Source organism: Podarcis liolepis (assembly GCF_965112155.1).
Source record: "Podarcis liolepis genome assembly, chromosome: 3".
Classification (NCBI taxonomy): Eukaryota; Metazoa; Chordata; class Lepidosauria; order Squamata; family Lacertidae; genus Podarcis; species Podarcis liolepis.
Window position 1 is genome coordinate 86,009,136 of NC_139557.1, and position 18,793 is coordinate 86,027,928.

Below are 18,793 nucleotides of genomic sequence, written 5' to 3' on the forward strand. Positions count from 1 at the left end.
CTAAGGCTGTCATGTAATAGGAGGACAGAAACCAGTTTACGTGGATCCTTGGGATCAGCCCTTCATTCCCAAATAACTCAGTACAGTATATGTGGATGCAGCATTAATGCAGGAACCTCGGAGCAGCCAACTGGCTGTCACTTTATTGCTGCCATCTCAAGCAGTGTTTAAACGAGATGGAAACTACCCTTTGGTGTAGTTATATCATGGCCAGAAACTCAATAAAGTTATTATCTGGGTTGACAAGCCCTTGGCTGACACTGGAATTAAGCAGATCAGAGTACAAAAGCAAGTGAAGGATTTGAGAAGCTGTAACTTGCTTTGCCACCCAGTAAGTGTAGGGAAATCGCTCAGCTTAGCAACTGCTGTTTGACAGAGGGAGGTGCCTCAAGCCTCAGCTTAATGGGTTGAGGACTGCTCCGCACTTCACCTGTAAACCATCTGCAGAGCTGCCTCTGCTGGGGACAAACAGGTACTCTGAAAGATTGAGAAGCCTACCTTGCTCCACCCAGTGACTCAGTTGCCACCAACTGTAAATACTTCCCCTGTAAACAGAGCTTCAGTTGAGTGAAAGCAAACAGGAGAGGAGAGGAAAAGAAGTCTTCTCCACAATCACCCTAAAAATGCACGTAACAGAAGGGCCCAGAACCGAGACTCCAGGAACAGGTGAGTATAATTTCTTCTCGATAGGGATGCTGGAGAAGTCAATCAAATGGAAATGGGAGCACAAATCACCACTATTGGCACATTCATTTGAGGTCAGGAATGGAAATCATGTCCAGAAATTTATGTAAACCATTACATTTTTTTCTGCATTGTTTTTTATTTTTCCCTTCCATCGAAATGCATTGAAATTAATTGCACAATTGATTGCTTTGGTTTTGGCCTAGATGAATAATGTAGGTTTTAGCAGAAACTGAACTGTAGCAGAAGAGAAAGAGTGCTGATTGTGATAAGCACAGGACAGGGTGAAAATTGCTGCCTCCTTACATTCCTTACTGCTGAATAATGGTCTGATTCAGGGATAAGTGCATGAGTTGGAGGATGAGCCTTTTGAAATGAACTTCATCCTGGGGGGGATGGAGCTGGAATGAAGCTATAGCCATGTAATAGTTTCACAGAACGGCAAGCTTCCTTTTTGTGTGTGGCCATGTCATATATGTGCTTCTGCTCTGGCTTTTGCTCTTCCCAAAAGGGATGTCCCACTTGAAAACCATAGAGAGACATTCCAGGCAGCAGCAGTGAGTGGTTGCTAGGCAACCACATTCTAGAGAACAGTTTAGGGATGGGCAATGTAGCCAAGAAGTGGAAAAAGAGATCTGAGTTTTTCAGCTGCCTGAGAGGAGCCTGTGTTTGGGGGTATGCAGTTTAGAAAGAGATGAAGAAGTTCCAAAAAGATGTAGGATGTGAACTTAGAGGTCATCCAGTGAAACCAATTAACTACAGGTGTGAGACGGACCAAGGGAAGTACTTCTTTACACAACCTATCATTAACATATGGAACTCATAGCCACAAGATGTGGTGATGGACCAGTGGTTTTGATGGCTTCAAAAAGAGAGGATACATTCACAAGGAAAGGTCTATCAGTATGAAGCTTCCATGTTCAGAGACAGTTAAGCTTTTCATATGGTCATTCAGAGATAAGGCTTGTGCGTCCAAAGGTAACTTGATGAGCGTCTACTCTAAATCAAAGAGTCTAAGAGTGGAATGGAATGGCTGCAAGTTACTGAAGGTTGACTTTTAGACTCATTCAATTACTTATGTTTCTGTCTTCCTTTTCTGTTGTGATCCTTCTTTACATCTGGCTCCTTCCAACAAAACTCAAACTTTCCTCTCCCACCTGTTGCCTGTTGAAATGCAGGGAGAAAAAAGGGAAAGGTGCCACAGAAAAATTGAGGCCAAACTCAAGGAAAACATGCAGTTAAATACAATTATCAATCAAAATAATTTATTTCCATTTCTGCTTTACCATATGGTTAAAGATGCTTTGAAATTTAAGAGGAATATTTACCTTACTGTGTTTTTTTTTTTAAAAAAGAAATTTATTTGCATTTTCAAAAACGGGAACAGAGAGCATACCTTACTATGTACTAAATAGTCCCTGGATTGACCTTCATGTATTTTAAACTTTCATTTATAGCCCAACCCTCCCTGAAGCTCAGGCTGGCATGCATGATTTAATCCTCGCAATTATTATGTGAGGTAGGTTAACATAAGTAGTGATTGGCTGAAGGTCACCCAATGAGTTTCATGACTGGAAGTTTGAACCTGGGTCCTCCCAGTTTGATACTCTAACCATTACATCAGGGGGTTGCTATCATGTGCCATCCAGTACCTTCCCAGGTACCCTTGGGCATCCCCATTCAGCTGTAACAGTGTCTCCACGACATCTCCCCCAAGAGTCCCTGTCAAGGTTGACTAGAAGACTCTTGCTGGTTTTCAAATATTCTCAGGGACGGACTTTGGTAATCCTTCATAATATGGCACCCTGCATGAGGCCAAAATTTGGTGCCCCCAAATAGATCTTCTGAATTGTGGCTCTTCTCAATTTTGTGTCCCCCTCAGTTCGGTGCCCTGTCTGGGGGGCGGAACTGCCTGCACCACGCTAAATCCAGCGCTGCTATTCTGTTTGCTGTTACTCCACCCTTCGATATTTTCACTGCTATGGAATGTAGATATTAGTTCTGCTTATCTCATGCATTGCTGTGACATGCTCTATGGGGAGCTGGCTTCAGGCAACAGGCCAATTGGCAGACCAACTCTGCATTACGAAAACCTCTGCAAATGTGACATGGTGGCTGGCAACATCAACCCTGCCTTGTGGGAATCCCTTCCAGATGACCTCAGTGGCTGGAGACAGACAGTCATGTCGTGTATCCATAGCAGTGACCAGAGAAAGAATGACTGCTGGGAGGAGTGCAGAAAGAGCAAACACCATGGTGCATCTGCAGCAGCCCAACCAGACACCTACATCTTCCCCAGCTGCAACAAAACATGTCTCTCCTGTATCGGTCTCTACAGCCACAGCAGGCTCTGTAACCATCCAGCAATTTGACCCCCAAAGCCACACTCCTCCATTGTCTCCTGAAACAGATGGATACCAGCAGTGGCAACAAATGTTGTGGTGTTTTCTCACTATCTGGAACACTGTATTTTAAAGTAGGGTGTTGCTCTATCTTCACTTTCTGATTAAAGGTTTATACATACTGTTATAATGGTGTCCTTTCAAATGTTTCCTCTTCTTTTTGGAATCATAGAATTGTAGAGTTGGAACGGGCCCCCCAGGGTCATCTAGTCCAACGCCCTGCAATGCAGGAATCTCAACATGTGGTCCCTGCATTCAATTTGAAACCAGACCAGACCCTGCTTAGCTTTGCAAATGTGCTAGCAGTTTTATTCTGTTGCTTTTAAGTCTGCAAAGCCATATCTTGTGTGTAATATTGTGTGTGTGCAATATTAAATTATTCAGACCGGTTTTGTATGCATCCCCCAAGATAGTGTTCACATTACATCTGAAGCACAAGATTAAATACACACAAATCTCACACACCCTGCCCAGCCTTCTTTATTACACACATGGATGGGGTTGTGATATATGGAAAGAAATAAAAAGCCATCCTCAAAACACACCAAAACTTAAATGAGCATTAAAAAATTACCTCACAAGAATTGCAGGTATCCAAATCTTTCAAATCTGAAACCTGAAGAAAATACTGAGAGAGACAAGCCATTTCTCAATCTCAGCAGAATATCTTCCTCATTACGTATACACTTTCCAGAGTGGCCATTTTAGTCTCTTACAGGAAAAAACAACTCATTTTTATTGCACCCGAAAGACTAACCAAACTATTAAGATATAACTTCAGGTGCATCTGATGAAGTGAATTGTAGTCTAGAAACATTTATGCCATAATTTGTTAAGGTGCCACAAGACTCTGTTATTACATGATTTACTTGTGACTATGATATGATACCTCCAAAATGTAGTACTTCAGCATATTTTTTGTGGAGCCATTCTGTCTTAACTGAGATGTTCTGAGCTCTGGCTGCCATCAGCTCCTGTTAAAGTATCCATGAATGATTCCAGATGAGGCTTCCCTTATGCAAACCAATGATATCTTGCTCCTGGGTGTTGCAGAGGTCTGTGTAAGGCTTGTAGACCTCGGTGTCTTACATTGCTGCCTTGGTTTTTGATTTTGTTTCAGAGCACGAGCTTCTAGAGGAGCTGCTGACTTATGATGACCTCTTTCTGGAAACATTCAATGCTTTTCTGGCTATGCCTGTGAGTAGAGGTCACATCTTTCCCTGTTATCTGAACTCTGGGTTTTGGCTGGGTTAGAAGGATACTTTCACAGTTGTAACATGCTGTTCTTCTCAGAGAACAGTGCATTGGGGTTTGATTTTTTTTAATGTAAACAGCTGGTGGGTGGGGGATATTTGTGGGAAAGGGCTGCATGCAAAAGGTCCCAGGTTCAATCCCTGGTGTCTCCCAAGTGGGGATATGAAGTGTCTCTTCCTGAAATTCTAGAAAGCCACTGCTTAGTAGGTGTGGATAATACTGAGCTAGATGGACCAGTGGTTTGACTTGGTATAAAGAAGGTTTCTATAAGATCAGGACTGGGCAAGGAGAATTAATCCTTGCCCCACCTCACACTGTAACTCTGATGAATATATATGCAAATGGAGATTTCATTCCCAGGGTTAATAATGGCTCCAGGAAGGAATTTTCATTGGGATCACAGTGGATGCGGGGAGAAGGGCAAATAGCAGAGGTGGCCAGGATCCATTGGGACTGGTAGGTCAGAAAGCTGGGAGACCAACAGCAGGGGGAGCCAGAGCCCATGGAAGACAGAACCAAGTAATTCCATTTGTGTCCCCATCTTCCATTCCTGGCCTCTCACCTCCCATGACATATTTTAAAAAACATTTTATAAATGTGAGGCATGGCTGAAGATATGCATAAGCACATTTGCATTTTTTAAAACAAACAAACAGTTACTTGTTTGATGCAATGGAGTAAGGACAAGACGAAATGCTTGCTTAGTTGCCCTTCCAGCATTCCACTTTCTGGCATATATATTTGTAGCACCAGTTGCAAAGCTAGGTTTTAATAGCTGCTGAAGGACCTGTGGTGAGTGACTGCTCAGAAATACTCTGTGCTCATATTCTTCTTAGAACTAAAAGTGACCTCTGCAGACACTGTTCTACCGGCCTTTCAGGTGATGTGTCACTTTCCTGCCTAAAGGGATGCTTTTTCTCTTTCAAGTAGGCTTTCCCTCTTAGACTGCATTACGACCGGCTGACAGGACGACTGCAGGAGCTGGATGGCTTCCTCTTGCCAATTGGGTCCAATTCCCTTTGCTATGGAGCAACCGATACAGAGAGGGAAAGGGCCCTGAGCTGGTTAGCGCAGGAGCGCTTCCTCCCATTTCAAAGGTTGAGCACTGGATCTGTTTGCATTTTCCTATACAATGCTCTGCACTATTTCTTACCTTTCCGTTGACCTGTCACATTGCAGGTGTTTTCCATGCTTCAGATATGGGTTCAGGGTTTTGTTCCTGCTGCTGTGAATTCCTATGTGTCTATAACATGGTTGAAGTCATTTTAATCTTGCAAAGAGGGAAATGGACAGGAAACACGGAAGCCATTGAATGTCATGTAGTGTGTAATATGCCCATTCTACAGATCAGTGAGTCTCTGACATCCAGCAGTTTTATTTGTTTGGCCCAGTCATGATCACAGCTAGAACAACAGAACCAGTTCCTGTGCTTAATTTCATCCCATGTTATATTGGGCCCCTTAATTACTTTCAGAAGCGGCACTGAGCTCTGGGACATGACTCCTTCCATCCAGTATTGCATTAATCGCAGGCAACCAAAGAGGATAATTTGAGCATGTAATTTTCCTTCCCTCATAGGTAACAACAGCAAAGAGACTAAGGAGCTTGAATAGATATTCTCATGCTGTGTCCAAGCAAATCTGTCCCAGGTTGCAGTCACGTGGGATGAAGAACCATTGCCTACCATGGACTTCAGAATAAGGGTGCATATGATTGAGATGCAAATCAAGAAATAAACTACTTGAGCACCCACAAATGCAACCAAAGGCATTTCCCATGTTAGAAAACCTGCCAATACCTTGTGGTGCAGGGTTAGGGAACCTGTGGCCCTTCTGATTGTTGAACTCCAACTCCCATCAGTCCCAGCCAGCAGGGCTAAGGGTCAAGAATGATGGGAGCTGTAGTCCAGCAGCATCTAGAGATCCCCTCCAGTGCTAAAGATAGAACTAACCAGCCTAAAGCCCATGTTGCAATATAAGAACAAATTTACTGAAGAAGTGTGCATGCACACGAAAGCTCATACCAATAACAAACTTAGTTGGTCTCTAAGGTGCTACTGGAAGGAATTTTTTTCATTTTGTTTTGACTACGGCAGACCAACACGGCTACCTATCTGTAAACAAATTTTCTGTCACAGAAGTGTGTGCAAGTAGAGTTTCTGAAGGGTGTGTGTGTGTGTGTGTGAATCATGTTCCCCTTTTCCAATTTGTAAAAGTTAACAGTTTAACTGTGAATATGATGAATGTACCACCTAAAATAATTTTCTAAATGGTAAAGTGGGCTTAGAATAATGCTTTGCAGCCCTTCCTGTGGCCTGGTGCCCTGAGCTGTCGCTGTTTCTGAAGTGTTCATTTGCTGCCTGTTTCCTGCTAGGACTCTTTTTTACCTGGAGTATAAACTGGCAAAGCTGTTGCTGTGTCCTCTGGATGAGAAGTACCCAGAGAGTCGCTACGCAATTCGTGGGTTCAGTCGCCAGTCTGACAGCACTGCCATCTCCAGCATCCCCAGCCATTCATCAACAGAGCGGCAGCCCACTGGAGTCCCAAGCCATGTGCTGCTAAGACTTCCTAGCCAAACACGCAGTACTCCGGCCTGCCTAGGTGAGTCTCCCTCAGCTGCTGTCTTCTGCACCCTCAGGAGTGGATCTCCTCAGCCATATCTTGGTCCCTTTCCACTGCTGGAGAGATGCCTGTCAGTCTCTTCGCATGTTTAGCTCTCAGACTGGTTGGCTGGAAAGAAGACAAAACTATGGTGTGTGACTGCACTTGGAATACTGTGTATAGTTCTGGTTGCCTCACTTGAAAGGTATTTTAGAGATGGAAAATGTGCAGAAAATGGTAATGATCAAGTACCACCTCCTTTGTCCAGCAATAGCAACCTTTTTACGCAGCTGCCATCTCCTAATAGCCATTGATAGATTTGTTGTCAGTGAATTTGTGGCTAGTTCTTTTTAAAGTAATCAAAAGTAAAATTATTTATGTTGCCTTGACCATGTCAAAAGGGAGTTTGGAAAATGACTTAGATGGGGCAGGATCCAAGCCTTTCTACTGTCCCATGAACCCATTGCACTTGCTTCCATTCTACACCTAGGTGGGGAGCAAGCCTCGCCATCCATCAGCTCATCTGTAAACATTTTCTTTCTGATCCCTCTAACCTTCTGTCTCCATGCTTTCCTGCAGGACATTTTGTAAGATCATCTGGCCAAACCTCCACTGAGATATCTTTGGAGTTCCCAGGTATCTTGAGTTTAGCTCTATCTCCAGCCACAGAACATCTGAGCAGGCTCCAGCTCCAGAGACTCCTGTCTGACTCCAGCGTACGAAGAGCAACTGGTAGGAACCCTGCAGCTAGGTTGGGGAAATTGGAGGTTGGGTAAGAGCTAGCTGGAAAAGGGTGCATTCGTTGCCCTGGCCCCTGGAAGGAAGTGCTTTCGAAGGTCAGCTATTTGTGATTTTGCTTCTGATATGCATCCTCTTACAGGAAGGCTCAGAAGTGGCTGGACCAATGCAGGTGAGCCGGTGGTAACTCCAATTCATCTAAGCAGGGCTGCTCTCGCCTCCTCGCCTGATCAAGAATTCACTGAACTTCACATGGATGGGTAAGTCTGGCTGCTAAAAGTGCCATGACGAGAATACTAAATTATTTCTAACCAAGTTAATGTAATGTTTTCCTGCCAGATGAAATGGCCTTGTGAAACCTGAAATCTGTTGTCCAATGTGTACAGCACATCTCACTTTTCATGGTGACTATGAATTCAAGTTTTCCATGCTTGTGAGTTATCTAATGCAAAATGCTGTTGCCAGAATATTTACTGGATAAAGGTTATCAGAACAGAATTACATCCATATTGGTTGATCTACAATGGTGGCCAGTCCATTACTGTGTCCACTTTAAGGCAATTGTTTTAAGCTTTAAAAACCTAAAACCGCTTGGGACCTGAGTACTTTACAGACTGCTTTCTTCCATATGTTCCTCCCTGCATGCCTTGTTCATCTTATGAGAATATGATCCAGATTTCTTGGCTGCCTGAAGCACAGCAACACGGTGTTCTGCTTTATCAGTGGTGGCGCCCATTCTGTATATTGTACAGGCATGTTGTAATAGTATATTTCTTACATCAGACTAAATGAACTTTGATATCCCTTTGAACTATCTAATTCTGTTAATGCCCTAAGATTTGCCTGCAAAAAGCTGTCCCCATCAATTGTCTGGTTTTGACACACTGTTCCATCTGTTCCTTTCGAAGTTGTCGGAAGCCATTTTCAGGTTCTGGGAAGGTTTTGCAGTTTGACTTGAATGAGACAAGGAACTCCCAGGAAGGGGAAGGGGACACATTTATTTCGCCTTGCTTTGGAAGTGCCGCTCTGCAGCAGCTAAAAGAAGAGATCCTAGGGACTGTGAGTAATGTGGCATCCTGGTGAGAAACTTGGCTTGGAGGCATTCTCTCTATCCAGTTCATTTTCCCCACTTCCTGACTTATATGGATCCATCTATATAGCATAGCTCAGTCGGTTAGAGGGTGATGCTGTTAAATGCCAAGGTTGCAGGTTCGATTCCCATAAGGGACAGTTGCATATTCCTTCATTGCAGGGGTGTGGATTATATGATCCTCAGGGTCCTTCCCAAGTCTCTGATTCTATGATCTTGTATTGCGATGGTGACTACCAAAGGCACAGGAGAAAAGGTGGTTGTCTCACTCTGTTCAATGATGATGTGAACTGCAGTGTTAACAACAGTGGCCCTATTAGGGCATTCGGTCTCCATGCATGTAGAACCCCCCCCCCACTAGGTTTAGATCAGGGGTCTGCAACCTTTAAGACAAAAAGAGCCACTTGGACCCGTTTCCGAAGAAAAACAACAACTGGGAGCCGCAAAACTATTGCGACATTTAAAGCAAGCGCGCCGCTGCCCTCCGATCTGACAGCGGGCAGGAAGGTGACGTTGGGACGGTGCGTGACTAACGCACGCACCGCCCCAATGCGACGTCACAGCCAGTACAGCGCCCGCCACAGTGGGGAGTGTTGGGGCGCACAATGTGCCTCCTCCCCTCGCTAGTATCCGCCCCGGAGCTGCGGCAAAGGTGTAAAAGAGCCGCATGCGGCTCCGGAGCCGCGGGTTGCAGACCCCTGGTTTAGACTGATTAAAGTTATAGATTGCTTCCCACTTAGAAAAGTCCCAACACAGTTTACAACCAAAATAGAAATGTAATAATAATAATAAATTGCACAAACATGTTAAAGACATAGTAAAGAATACAGTGTCATGAAAGAATTAGTTCTCAAGGTAACCACCCAGAACATGACAAACAGTCAGTTGAAAGGAAAACACTTTGCCCGATGCTGAAACAATGGCAAAGTTGGTGTCAGGTGGACCTCCCTGAGGAGAGCATTCCATAGACAGGCATTCCATACTACAGAAAAGACCCATTCAGGGCTGTACTTGGCACGAGGGGCCTCCATGAGTAAATTGGGTAAAAATGGCATGTTAGTAAGGGCAGGGCTTCGAAGCACCATACCCCCCACTTCTCCCTGCATGTAACTTTCCCCATTTTTCCCTCTTGTGCAACGTAGCCATAGAATGGGCCCTCAGATGTATAGCTGTGGGTAGGCGGCATTCCCTTCTCCTCTCAGGTGCTTACAGCTCTACCAGCTATTTCCCCCCTCCCTCCCTCCCTCTTGTATTGCAGAGGGCTGGCATGGACAGCTTCAGGGAGTTCCTCCATGGCACACTGGGAATCCACCTCCTTGACTTCTGGATTGACTGTGAGGATATTATGGAGTACACCACACGCCTGGAGAAGGCCAGAACTGCATCCCAGGAGATCCAGCTGTTCTTTTTCAGCGCTCTTCGGTATGGATGCAAATGATTTTTTCAAACTAGATGTGGAGGAGAATGGCTATACAGATGTGACATGGGAGATCCCTGACTGGGTCTTTTATAAAGCACTTGTTGCAGTGCTGTAGCTACAGGGAGCAAGGGCCTAGCCATTATTATTATTATTATTATTATTATTATTATTATTATTATTATTATTACTACCCTGGGTGAAGCCGCCAGAGGGGTGCCATTGAGGCTTCCAGCCTGTGTGTGTACACAAATGCACACGGGGGTGTGTGTGAGCCAAATTGGGTCTTTGACCTGGATGAAATAAAGCCTAGTTATGCCCCTGCTTGTTAGCTGGCAGAAGATGCTTAACCCTTTCCTTCATGCTGTTTACCAAAACTGTATCACCTTCAAAGCTGCTATTAGCTCCACAGCATGGATAAAAATGCGGGCACCTATGAGATGACTGTGGGGCTAATATCGATGCTGGTGCCAGTGTGGTGTAGTGGTTAAGAGCGATAGACACGTAATCTGGGGAACCCACAGCCTCTCAGCCCCACTCACCTCACAGAGTGTTTGTTGTGGGGGAGGAAGGGAAAGGAGAATGTTAGCCGCTTTGAGACTCCTTAAAGGGAGTGAAAGGCGGGATATCAAATCCAAACTCTTCTTCTCTTCTTCTTCTTTGCACCACACGGTCACCACTTCAGTGTTTCTTAAACATCTGGGTGGTATCACACTAGAAGAGAGCCCCATGCAGGCTGACGCCATGATGTGTTAGCAACAAATTGGCTCTATGAGTTACGTGGCCCACCCACTTGCCCCACCAAATCTAAGTTTCTGGCTCGGCCAGCTTGCACTCAGCTCAGACTTTTCCTGCTCTAGCTTTTCCCTCCTCTTTTGTTGGCAGGAGCATTCAAGCCAAGTACAAGCTGATGCTTCCTCCTGCCTGTCGGGTGAGTAATGCTGCTTGGGGGGCAGGTGCCCCTGCGTTTTTCCAGGTCGCAGCTTTAAGAGAACCTTTGCTCTCCCCCGGGGAAACTGACAAATCTGCCAACTGCGTAGCTCAGCTGCTAGCCTGCATGGGGGTGGAAGCCCAGGGACAAATGTCTACCTCCTACCACCTCCTCTGTCAGGAAAATTCTTTGTTTCCTGAAGCTGTAGCCTGAATCTCATGATGGGTGGGGTGTGTGTGTGTGTGTGTGTGTGTGTGTGTGTTTTGTATCAGAGCAAGCTTCTGTTGCCTCTTTCTATCCTCTCTCTGTTGGCCTTTTTACCATTGTTTCCAACTTTGCATTGTGGGTGCTACCAGACATGGACTATTTTTGCAGCATTCAGTAACGGCTGTTCTGCTTTAAAAATAAAACCTCATTGCAGATTGATTCTGCAGCACCCCACTGTCTCCACACCTTCCCATTGTGGGTGGACCTATACCAAAACTGCAATCACCAGCTCTTTGTGTCTCGTTCAAATGACAGTCTTGTCCTTTTGTGTTCTTTGACAAAGACATCTGATTTGTTCCTCCTCCCTGGCTATGATAATCTCTGCCCATCACTTAAGCCTTTTTGGACCATCTTAAGACAAGTCAGCAGAACATGAGAGTTATCAACAGTCTTTTGCGAAGTCTTAAAAAGGCATCGCCTTAGAGCACCCACATGGGTAGTTCTATGTATAGAACTCAGGAAATCTATAAGAATGCGTGAATAATGAGAACAACTTATTTAAGCCTTACCACCTGTGAAAGAGCTTAGGCCCCATTTATATGAAGGGTATCTGGTGTGATTGTTGTTGCTTCTGTGGTAGTTTCCATTCCAATTGGCATATTCCACACCCTTTGAAGTACATCCCTTGCTTAACAAGCTGTTAAAACAGGGCTGGGAAATTTGTGGTCCTCCTGATATTGGTGAATCTAATTCCCATCAGCCCAAGCCAGTATGGCCAATGGGCAGGGATGATGGGAGTTGTAGTCCAATAACACCTTGGGAGCTGTCACACAGGTGACACATCCAGTGCCAGATTTACTTATAAGCTAAAGGAGCTATAGCTTAGGGCCCCACTCTCTTGGAGGACCCCCCCCCCCCAAAAAAATGAAGGAAAAAACAAATGGATGTACATTTCCAAAATATAAGATAAAAAAAAAACCTACATACAGCAACAATGTTTTTTGTTGTGCAGGCTCCTATTTGTTGTGTGCAAATGGCTTTAGAAACCTATTAGGTCCATAAATTACCATATAGCATATATTCAACACAAAAAACAGTGACAATTTGTTGTTGACTAGGACAGCTGGACATATAAAGGGCCCCATTACCTTCAGTAGCTTAGGCCTCATCAAACCTAAATCTGGCCCTAGACACATCCTTGGATTAGAGGAACTTTGCCTGGACCCAGCCAGTGTGAGAGCAATGAAGGAGGTGGTAGCAACTGCAAATGTCTAGAAGAAACATGACAAGTGGTTATTTAATTTCCATTTTATACAAATTGCATAATAACATTACTGCTTTCCTGACCCTCTGCTGGCAGCAGCAACGTGATGAAACTTCAAGCCCTGAGGAGACTGCTTTTGCTGCCTTGAGCAGAAACCAATACGATGCTTTGAGGCGCCTGCGCTCCTACTGGGTCCCCCGGTTTCTCATTCACCACCAGAGGACCAGGCAGCGCAGGTTTGTGTGTTGGAAGATCATGAAATGAACGGGAGTTTGGGGTGTGCGGAATGGGCTATTTTTTTCAGCTGCACCGGGCAGTAAAATGATATTTTTCTGTGTTATGTGCTAAGTTGAATAGGATCCAAAATGCAGCAGTCTGATTGGTCCTAGAACAATAGGATTCAGAATGCAGCAGTCTGATTGGCCCTAGAACAATAGCATCCAGAATTCAGCAGTCTGATTGGTCCACAGGAGCCACCCAATCCAGCTCCAGGTGAAAGTGAATCCGCAACCTGATTGGCCTACAGGTGAATCCCGGAATAAGCCAATCACGTGGGGCCCTTTGTGTAAATAATGTATTTAAAGCAGACATTCTGGGGAACTTCCATTCCTCTTCACCACAATGAGCTGAATAAAGAGCATGAAATCCACTCTTGACTCTGAGTATATTTCACTCTGGCAGCAAAATTCAATAACCAGAGAGGCCTTTGACAGGAAGATGAGGCAACGTCTTTTTCGCTTAGAGAAAAGGCGAGTAAGGGGTCACATGATAGAAGTTTATAACATTAGGAACAGCATGGAGCAAGTGGATAGAGAAAGGTTTTTCTCCTTCCCTTCTAAACACTAGAACTTGTGGGCATAAAATGAAGCTGAATGTTGGAAGATTCAGGGCAGATTAAAAAAAGTACTTCTTCATGCAGTTAAACCATGGAACCACTCCCACAGGGGGCAATGATGGCCACCAACTCAGATGGCTTTGGGATTAGACAAATTCATGGAGGATAATGGCTACTGATGGCTACTAGCCATGATGGTTATGCTCTGCCTAAATAGTCAGAGGCAGAAATGCTTCTGAATGCCAGAATTCGGAGGAGGAGATAGTGATGTTGTGCTCAGGTCCTGTTTGCAGGCACCTGGTTGGCCGCTGTGAGAACAGGATGCTGAAATAGATGGGCCATTGGCCTGATCCAGCAAGCTCTTCTTATGTTCTTATGAGAGATCTAGGGCAGGTAAACGGGAGCTTGGATTATTGCACAGAATCACTGAGTTGGAAGGGAGGCCAAAGGGGGATCTAATCCAGTCTCCGACCAATGCATGGAACACTAGAGCAGGGATGGGGAGCCTCAGGCCTCAGGGCCAAATGCAACCCTCCATGCTTCTCTGCCTGGCACTTGGGACTCTCCCAATGCCACACCTCTCACCAGCCTTGCTTTGCACCTTCCTTGGGTGCTCTTGCCAGGCTGCAATGTGCCCTTGAATTTGGCAATGCCTCTTGCTTGCCTAGTTGGAGGCCAGAGAGGGATGTGTGAAGAAACTGGCCTTCTGTACAGAAGGTAAAATTCACATTCGTTGTTACACATTAACAGCTGCTACATTGAACATTTAAAAGTGATCTTCATGTGGTGACTATAATGTGCAAATTGGCTCCTCAGGGCGCTTGCATTCTCTGTTGTCTTCCTCAAGCTGAGGAGTTTGCTGATGTCCTATCGTCTCCCTCTCTCTCTCAAATGGGGAAAGTGGAAGGCTGTTTGTTGGCTCAAAATAATGCCAGTCTATTTATGTTAACACTTCTGAATGCTTAGGCTCAGTTCAGGCTTCCCAGTCGACAAGGAGCTCTTCCCAAGTACTGACTTCCTGTCCTCTCTTAACATGGCGGCATTGCTTCCTGTTGTGGATGACCAAAGGGACACAATGAGAAATGAAGACTCGAGAATGGTGTGCGTACCAACCCTTTAAAATCACAGAATGCTTGGTTCTGTTTTATTTCTGACCTATACTGTTATCCTGTGATCATAAATAACTCTCTTGATGTAGTGGATTTCTCCCTGCTGCAACCCTCCTCCCTCCCCCAGCAGTTTGATCATCCTATGGTCTGTAATTGACTAAGTTAAGGTGACTTGGTATTAGGGACTTGTGGGAAACTCGCATGAGAATTTGGGGTGAGGTGGGGGAGGGCTGGCAGCCAGGTCACTTTAAAGCAGGGGGTGGGGAAGCTGTGCCCCCAGATGTTGTTGGACCACAACTCCCATCATTCCTGACCATTGGCCATGCCAGCTGGGATTGTTGGGAGCTAGGATTCAATCACATCTGGATAGCTGCAGATTCCCAGTACATGCTTCAAGGCTTTCACTGGTAGTTGTGGTGACAAGGTATGTATTTAGGGTAACTCAGCTTTATCAAATAAGCTGAGTTTCAGAATGGCCTTGGAGAATCTGGACACAGTTCTAGCCCTTGTTCCACTGCATCTAGCAGTGAGGCCCTGAAGGAACATTCGACTCTTTGCTACGGCTGTGATATCTGTCCATCTTTGCTTCAGCAATTTAGGGGGAACAGAAAAAGTCGAATTGGTCCAAGCAAGCAGTTGGACCTCGCAGAAGACCCCTCTGAAACACTGACCACCACCCGATTTCTCCAGGTACTGATGTGTGACATGGGGGATGGTGATGGCTTTCTTCACTACTTGACTCGGTGAGTTATGCTTTTCTTAGCAGCCTGAACATTTACTGTTCTTTGTCGGGGTGTGTGTGTGTGTGTGTGTGTGTGTGTGTGTGTGTGTGTGTTGCTTCCTATTTGTGACCCAAGGGAGGATATTCACTTGTGGGGAATGTTTTTGCAGCCTTGTGCAGACCAGCTGCCTCCTTATATTCCTGGTTTTATTGGCGGCATTTTTCCAGTTCTCTGTTAAGCTAAGGGAGGCAGCTTTCCTGGTTTACCCTTCAGGTTTGAGGATCCTCAGAAGACCCATAACCTGTTGCTGTGGAGGAAGCTGAAGCTCTATGAAGCTGCATGGGCGCAGGAGGCAAGCCAGTCAGAAATTCACCATATTGCTTGGCAGATTTTTCAGACATTTATGGCGTCTTATGCAGGATGCAACACAGGTGAGCTATCCATGAATGTGGAGCAGCATTTGTTACCTCTGCTCTGTCATATGCCTCTGAGATGGCAGGAACCTAGGTCTGTTAGGAGTGAGAACCCTTTGATCTGTTGAGGGCCACATTCCTTCAGGGTTTATCTCTTGGGGAACACATGCCAGGGATGGGAAAGACCACAGTCAAAATTGCACCTCTCTCTTCTCTCTCTCTCTCTCTCTCTCTCTCTCTCTCTCTCTCACACACACACACACACACACACACACAGGAATTTGAGAGGGGTGTTCCAGAGAGAGAAGTAGCAGGTCTGCAGCATACACACCAAATCCTTAAAGCAAAACACCTTTTCCCCAAATCCTGGGAATTGTAGTTTGTTAAGGGTGCTGGGAATTGTAGTACTGCATGGGGAAACTTGGTGTCTAAGTAATAGCTCGTCCAAAGAACTGTCATAGCAAGCCTGCACTTTGAAGATGGGGGTCTTAAGCCAACCTTGTGTTCTGCTTCTCCTTTCCTTGCAGGGCTTAGCGCCCTTATACTGGAATACATCCAGCATCTTGAGAGGATGCTTTCCTTTGGCAGTGAAGACCTGAAGCCTTCCACTTTTGAACCAGTGGTTCCCTATGTTCTGGCTGTTCTGGATGAGATGTGGCTCCATTATCTTCGCCATGAAGTCACAACTTTCCTTGAGTGAGTCCCAAGCTGTCCTACACTATTCCACCATGCAAGATGGTGTAGTCTGAGTTTAAACCCAGTTGTTGCTTTATTAACAAAATGGGTTTTGAGAGTCAATAAAGAAAACTTTAAATATCTTTTTCCCAGTCAGCCAGTGCTCTTTGCAAATAATTTTTAAGCTCTTTGATTGTAAAAGGGGGGAAATTGCCATCTAATTTTCTTTTTTGCAGATACTGTGTACCGGAATCTCATGACGATGACCAAAGTATCATGAGCGAAGGCGATAGAGTAAAACAGGAGGGAAATGAGAGGTAATACAGAATGCTGTGGAAACAAAGGGGCAACTTAGATGCTGAATTCTATTTAGTAGAGGCCTGGATTTACGAAGTTGCTGTTCTGTTAGCCTCTGTGCCCTTACAATATCCTAATTCATAATCTAATGAATGAAAAATAATATCTGGGAAGAAAAAGGTACTGAAATCTACTCAGAGTCGAGAGTGGATTTCATGCTCTTTATTCAGCTCATAGTGGTGAGGAGGGAATGAAAATCCCCTCCAAGTATCTGCTTTATATACATTATTTACACAATGGGCTGCACGTGATTGGCTAATTCCGGAATTCTCCTGTAGGCCAATCAGGTTGTGGATTCACTTCTATCTGGAGCTGGATTGGGTGGCTCCTGCCGACCAATCAGACTGCTGCATTCTGAATCCTATTGTTCTAGGACCAATCAGACTGCTGCAGTTTGGATCCTATTCAACTCAGTACATAACAGGTACCTAAAGTTTTTTGGGTACCAGCAAATGCCTGGCTTACTCCTGGGTCTGCTGATAACCTTTCCATTATGTGGAACTTAAAGTGTAGCAGAAGCTATTAACGGGGCGGTTTTCAACACAATCTAAAAGTATTTCGCTTATTGTGAATTCATTTTCAGTTTATATATTTGAGAGAGAGATTCTAGCCCTCATAGGTGTGAAGGAAAGTTTGAAAATACATGTGCAAAATCTGCAAATGGAGCTTGGTCAAGGCTAATGAAATGAAAGAGCAGGGTTTGCTTTCTCTGCCAAGCTCTTATCTCCCTGTCCAGATTGCTTTCTCAGGCCATCCCCACCCATCTTTTGACCTTTCCCACCTCACTCAGTGCCCAGATGAAACCCAAACTACTGCAGTCCCTTTACATTTTGCAAAAATAAAATAAAATGCATCATTCCTTGGTGATTTATTCTTAAAATGGAATTTGCATTTCATTGATACACCTCTGGAATATAGTTCTTCCCCACCAAGTCCTCTGAGTGATAAATATTTATGGGCTAATACTTTGCGAGCAGGGAGGCTTCATATCGAACGGTAACGTGAAGCTGTGATTCCCGAGCCCTGCAATGATCCTCATTTGTGTGGCCCTTCCTGCAGGATAAAGAAACAGAGGCAGAATGCCTGGCCACACCATGACCAAAAAGGCAGAGGGAGACACAGGAAAAGAATCAGGAAGAAGGCAGCCATGACGTCTCACTGCACAGGAAGTGCTGCTGAGCAAGAGACAACAGGAGAGAGGTCAACAAGCCCTCAAGATGCGCCCACCCCTCAAAATGCACCTGACCTGCTCAGCAACGCTGTTGTTTTGAATGTTTATAGGAAGGTGGCTCATAAAATTCAGGATGTGGCGCTGCAAAGGATTCTGGGGCTGCTCCAGGAAGTGGAGGCTTGCCAGGATGCTGCCCAGAGTGAAAAGCGCCTGGGTTGTGTGGCGAGGCTTCTAGAGATCTGGGACAAGCCAGGGCCTGTGGCATCAAGTGCCTGCTTCCCAGAAGAGCTGAAGATGAGGTTAAAGAAGGAGGTAGCCGGGGGAGGGATAAGTGACTCCAGCTGGAAGGAAATCCGGCTCTCTTTGCGTTCCTTTCTGGCCCCTGCTTTTGAGCAGTTCTGGGATGAAGTGAGTGAGGGGCTGAGGAAGCATGGGATGGAGTCCTCCGAGATCCCAGAGGAGCGCTGGGGGAAGCTGGAACCGTTCCTACACTCCATTGCCGCCAAAGTGGCACTCAGGCGTTTAAAGAGCCAGAAAGCTCGCGATGGATCAGCAGCCACAGCTCAACCTGTTAAGGGGGACAAGACCTCTTTCTGGCAGTCCCTACGGAAAGCCGCAGAGGGCTGGCCCACCATCGAGATTCTCCATTTCCTCAAACACCTCCAGGGGCATGGCCCCCCTGTGCTGGAGAGCGGCCTCCATTTTCTACTGGAGGTGCAGAAGTTCAAGAACGCCCACCACGCCTGGCCTGACATGGCTCTTCTGAAGAAGAAAGTCCATGTGATACGTGACTGTTTTCTCAACTCTCAGATTGAGCCCCGGCTGCAGGTACGAGACCTTTCCTGGGTAAGGGGCAGCAAATGTCACAGGGATACATCCTGCGCAAGGGGCAAAGGCTCCCTATTTTATACCTCCAAACAAGAG

The 18,793-nt window shown here is 45.4% G+C and overlaps 1 protein-coding gene across 4 annotated transcripts in view; it reads left to right on the plus strand.

Moving 5' to 3' along the window:
• The first annotated feature begins 551 nt into the window (after positions 1-551).
• Positions 552-18,793, plus strand: part of LOC310704104 (uncharacterized protein) — a 30,576-nt gene continuing 12,334 nt past the window's right edge. For 2 of the 4 annotated variants that reach the window (XM_083497126.1, XM_083497125.1), the window contains exons 1-16: positions 552-666; positions 4,207-4,283; positions 5,271-5,437; positions 6,714-6,940; positions 7,520-7,672; positions 7,821-7,938; positions 8,587-8,737; positions 10,027-10,190; positions 11,071-11,116; positions 12,684-12,823; positions 14,389-14,521; positions 15,123-15,274; positions 15,527-15,684; positions 16,194-16,362; positions 16,578-16,658; positions 17,758-18,697. In XM_083497126.1, the coding sequence (XP_083353252.1) occupies positions 624-666; positions 4,207-4,283; positions 5,271-5,437; positions 6,714-6,940; positions 7,520-7,672; positions 7,821-7,938; positions 8,587-8,737; positions 10,027-10,190; positions 11,071-11,116; positions 12,684-12,823; positions 14,389-14,521; positions 15,123-15,274; positions 15,527-15,684; positions 16,194-16,362; positions 16,578-16,658; positions 17,758-18,697 (2,919 nt within the window). In that variant the 5' untranslated portion in view covers positions 552-623. The remainder of the gene's footprint in view (positions 667-4,206; positions 4,284-5,270; positions 5,438-6,713; positions 6,941-7,519; positions 7,673-7,820; positions 7,939-8,586; positions 8,738-10,026; positions 10,191-11,070; positions 11,117-12,683; positions 12,824-14,388; positions 14,522-15,122; positions 15,275-15,526; positions 15,685-16,193; positions 16,363-16,577; positions 16,659-17,757; positions 18,698-18,793) is intronic. The other 2 variants (XM_083497128.1, XM_083497127.1) reach the window with 2 other exon arrangements.